The 4,600-nt window shown below is 56.0% G+C and overlaps 1 protein-coding gene across 1 annotated transcript; it reads left to right on the top strand.

Moving 5' to 3' along the window:
* Positions 1-3,496: 3,496 nt before the first annotated feature.
* LOC113981173 (HLA class II histocompatibility antigen, DR beta 4 chain-like) lies at positions 3,497-4,384 on the top strand (the record flags this gene model as incomplete). The annotated part of the gene is made up of 2 exons (XM_027708416.1): positions 3,497-3,633; positions 4,115-4,384. Coding segments are annotated over exons 1-2 (355 nt in total), but the record flags the coding sequence as incomplete, so codon positions are not given.
* Between the last annotated feature and the right edge of the window lie 216 nt (positions 4,385-4,600).

The raw sequence follows: 4,600 nt of genomic DNA, 5'->3' as shown, positions 1-4,600 counted from the left end.
CCCCCCAGCCCTTTTGCTCTCACCCCCTTTTCTCTCCCCACAGAGCTTCTGAGCCACCGGTGGCCGCAGCCCCTCCCCGTGGCCTCGGACCCAGCTGGGACCCCCCAAACCCTGCGCTGATTTTGCGGGGTCGCCTGTCCCCCCCTTCCCTGCTTTTGTTCTCACCCCAACCAGGTGTTCCCAGTGTTCCCAGTAAAGCTTCTTAGTGCTCTGCAGTCCTGCTTACTGGAGAGAAGTTGGGGGGTTCTGAAAATCCTCGGAATTGGGGGGGTTTGGGGCACCCCCAGATCCACAAAATCCTGGAGAAAGTTGGTTTGGTCACATCCAGAGCTCAAGAATCCTGGGAACAGGGGTGTTTGGGAAATATCAGCCCATGAAAAACCCGGGAACAGGGTGTTTGGGCACATTCAAACCCCAAAACTCCTGGGAACAGGGGTTTTGGGCAATGTCAACCTCTCAATAACCACAAGAACAGGGGGCTTTGGGCTCTCTCAGCCCAAAACATCCTTGAAAAAAGGGGTTTAGGTACTCCCAGACCCGCAAAATTGTGAGAACGGGGATTTGGGCGTTCACAGGCCCCAAAAATTGTGAGAACAGGGGGGGTTTGGGGACACTCAGAGTCACAAAATCCTGGGAATAGGGGATTTGATCACTCTCAGGTCCTCACATCTTGTGAAAGAGGGTGTCCTGGTTAGAACGGCTGGGACCAATTCATCCCTGGATGGGTGTAACCCAAAACTGTGTATTCTAGAGCCTCCATGCCATTGCCCAAAAAACTGCTGTCAGTAGAGGCCTGCAAGGTGGGAAGATGTTCCTGTACCCTTTTATGGAATTCCCCGCTCTGATATCCTTATATGGAATTCCCCGCTCTGATAAGAGGGACTGAGCATCCACATGCCCTTTTATGGAATTCCCTACTCTGAGGGAGGGACTGAGCACTCCCGCCTGAACTGGAGAGTATATAACTGGGAGTTTCAGAGCCTTGGGACTCTCTCTCGTGGGACCCAGAGGAAGACAGCAGACCACTGCTGCTCCCAACCAGGCTGAGACCACCACCCTCGACTGGACTGCAATCACCACTTCTGACCAGACTGCAGCAGCTCTCCCACCAGCAGGTTTATTCCCTCTCCCTTTGCTTTGGACTCGGGGGGTGGGCCAAGGTACACCACTTTTGTTCATACCCCAGGGTGCTGGGTTTGTACATTTGGGTTTTGTGGATTAAAACCAATTGTCTGTCTGTATAATTGTACTTATTGCATTATTTTAATAAATTGTTATTCTGACTTATAAATCTCTCTTTTGAATTGAGTTCATTTTGCCTTGCTGGTTAACTTTTAAACCAGCACAGCCACATTGATCTTCATCACTGCTCTACTCTGGCCTCCAGTCAGGAGGTCTGGAGACACACTGTCTGTAACGCTGCTGCTTCCTTTGAGAACGCACGCAGGGTCACCCTCGAGGAGAAAAGACAAGGCAGAAAGAATCGTGTCCTGTCGATCCCATCCAAGGAGTCTTTCTGCTCTGCCTTTGGCAGCTGCACTTGTCTATCTTGTCCTGGCCTCTTTAGCCACCAAAGCTCTTGTAGCACATGTGGGTAGAGCCCTTCCCAAATCTTCGTTCGCGAAGCCCGGCCATGATTTTGGATATTAATTTGGGAGTCTGGACTCATTGGTTTATTTGGTTCTGGAACTGGTATTGGGTTGATTTGGTTTTGGAAACAGGTATTTGGTTTATTTTGTATTATGGGTACTTCAGGTTGCAAAGAAAGAATCTTGAAGAAATCCTTTCTGGTATTTTGGATATTAACTTGTGATGTTCAGACTTATAAGTTGATTTGGTTTTGGAAACTGGTGTTTGGTTTATTTTGTATTCCTGAACCATTGGAAACAAATTGGGACCCCCTTGGAGGGACAAAGCTGTTGATGCTCCAGGGGTTCCAGGACCCTGAGGATTCCATGCACACTGAAAATGTTATTCAGGGAGATCCTCTCGGTCCCTGGATCCGGGGAGTTCCAAGCAAGATGCCTGGGATTTTATTAAGGTGTTAAAAGGTTTATAAAAGGTATATAAAGATATATAAAAGGTGTACCTAACCAACATAGAAATGGAGCTCTGTAATGTAATATGATTGACTTCTAAAAAGTTGTGATAGAACTGTAAAAGAAGAGGTGTGATGCCTCAGAGCTTTTTGAATTTTTTAACTTTTGTAGATTTTAGAAGTAGTGGTGTAGTGATTGTAGATTTAAATGTAGCTGCATTGTATCCCTTACCCTGTAGCATAATGTTTGCACATCCCCAACCCTGTTACCCCATTCCATATCAATCCCTCTAAATTCCATTAGCGTGTTTAGTCTCCTTTTCAAGGTAGAATTGTAGAAAAGCCTGGACCAGAAGACATCACACAGACACAGCCACCTTCAAGCCCAGAACTCTGGAGGAGCTCCAAGGACTGTGGGTGCTGTGAAGAAGATGAAGCTGAGGAAGAAGGGGTCCCAAAGACCCCCAACCCAGTTCCCAAAGGGGTGTGTCGGGGGCAGAACGGGGCAGAAGCGGGGGGTGGAGAGATCTGGGGTTGGATGGACCTTGTTATAAAATCCCAGAGCCACTGTCTGGGGGGTGCCTGTCGTGTGTGTTCCCCTGGCCTGAGGCTCCATTCAAGGCCCTGCTCTCTTTATCTCATCTCATCCACTCCCCTGGCCTGGAGTCTTTTCCTCCGCGCTCTCTTGAGGCAACGGGGACTGGAGCTCCCAGGTGCTGGTGAGGCTGGAAATCCCCCCCGGTGCCGGGTGGAGCACGTCAGCCTGGAGCACCCCCTGAGCCGGGACTGGGGTACGGCCCGGCCCCCTCAGCACCGGGGGGACACTGGGAGGGGGGTGAGGGGCTCTGGGGGCCTTGGGGGGAACTGGGAGGGAGTTTGGGGGGTAAGGGAGAGGGTCTGGGGGGGAATGGAGAGGCTGAGAAGGAGGTTGGTGGGTGCTGGGAGGGCTGAGAGGGGCTTTGAGGAGTCCTGGGGGCAACTGGGAGGGAGTTTGGGGGAGCATTTTGGGGATGGGAGCGGCTTTGTGGGGAAATGGAAGGGCTGAGAAGGGATCTGGGGGGGTCCTTGGAGGGCTGAGGGGGCCCAGCCTGGATCCTCAAATCCATCCCCGTGCTTATTTTGGGAGGGTCGTGTGTCCCCCTGTACCTGCTTTTGTTCTGACACCAGCCGGCTGCTCCCAGTGTTCCCAGTAAAGCTTCCCAATTCTCTGCACTCCCTGAATGCCCATTTTTGGAGCTCCCCCCTCCCCCGCAGCCACGGACCCCCCCGAACCCCCCAAAGGCCCCGGGGCTGCCGCGGGGGCCCCCAACGGCCCTCAGCCAATCCCAAAGCGCCCACGCCGCCCGCGCCCAATCCCAGCGCGCCGCGCTGATGACTCATCAGTCGCCGGGAGGACCAGGCCACAAAAGTGCCCCCAACTGCGCCCTCAGCGAATCAGAGCGCACCCAAAACCCCCAAAACGTCCCCGCCCGGCTGGTTTTGGGGTGTCAGCAGCTGTCCGGCGCTGGGCATGGAGCGTGTGCGGGGAGCTGGGGCCGTGCTGGCGGTGCTGGTGGTGCTGGGAGCCCCCCCGGCTGCGGGCGAGGAGCTGTCGGGTGAGCGGGGGGGGCGGGCAGGGGGGTGGGGTGGGCAAGGGGGGACAAGAGGGGAGAAAAGAGGGAGTGGGAGCCCCGGAATTAGTAGGAGGGGAGTGGGAGCCCGAAAAAAGTGAGCTCGGGGTGGTCTGGGGATTGTGGGGCCGGTGGGAAAGGGGTGGGAGAGGGGGAAAGGGGGTGTGGGAGAGCAGGCAGAGGGGTGCCATGGGGGTCCCTGGGTGTTCCTTGAGCCCTGGAGCGGTTCCCTGGGGCTCTGGGGGGGTCGGATCCGCATTGGGGGGTCCCCAACCCCCCTGTCCATCCCCGGGGGGCTGATGGGGGGTTCCCCCCAGCCAAGAGCCGGTGCTGGGGCGTCCGTGGGGCAGAGGGGGGTGGGAAAGGGGGATCCGGGGTGGCCCCCTGAGCTCCCACCCTGCTGTGAGGGGCTGGGGGATGATGGGGGGGGACGGGGCACCCCCTGACCCGTGTCCTGCACACACAGGGGTGTTCCAGGAGATTACAAAGTGTGAGTGTCACTTCATCAATGGCACCGACCGGGTGAGGCTCGTGGTGAGGAATATCTACAACCAGGAGCAGTACGCCCACTTCGACAGCGATGTGGGGGTCTATGTGGGAGACACCCCGTATGGGGAGATCCAGGCCAGGTACTGGAACAGCCTCCCAGAATCGATGGAGCGCAGACGGGCTGCGGTGGACACGCACTGCCGGTACTACTACAAGGCGTACACCCCGTTCAGCGTGCAGAGGAGAGGTGAGCGTGGGGCAGAGCGGGTCCCCTCGGCCCCTGCCCCGGGAATGACCCTGGAGCCCCTCAAACCCTCCCTGGGAATCACCTCAGACCCCTCAGCCCTCCCTGTGCTCATCCCGTGGCCTTTTGCCCCCTCCCAGTCCATCCCAGCACATCTCAGTCCATCCCACTGTCTCTCACACTCTCCCAGTCCATCCCAGTCTCTCCCAGTGACCACGT

Source organism: Neopelma chrysocephalum, unplaced genomic scaffold (genome assembly GCF_003984885.1).
Source record: "Neopelma chrysocephalum unplaced genomic scaffold, ASM398488v2 Primary Assembly neopelma1_96223, whole genome shotgun sequence".
Taxonomy (NCBI): Eukaryota; Metazoa; Chordata; class Aves; order Passeriformes; family Pipridae; genus Neopelma; species Neopelma chrysocephalum.
Note: the sequence above shows the minus strand (reverse complement) of the source record. Positions and strands in the feature narration are given on the sequence as shown.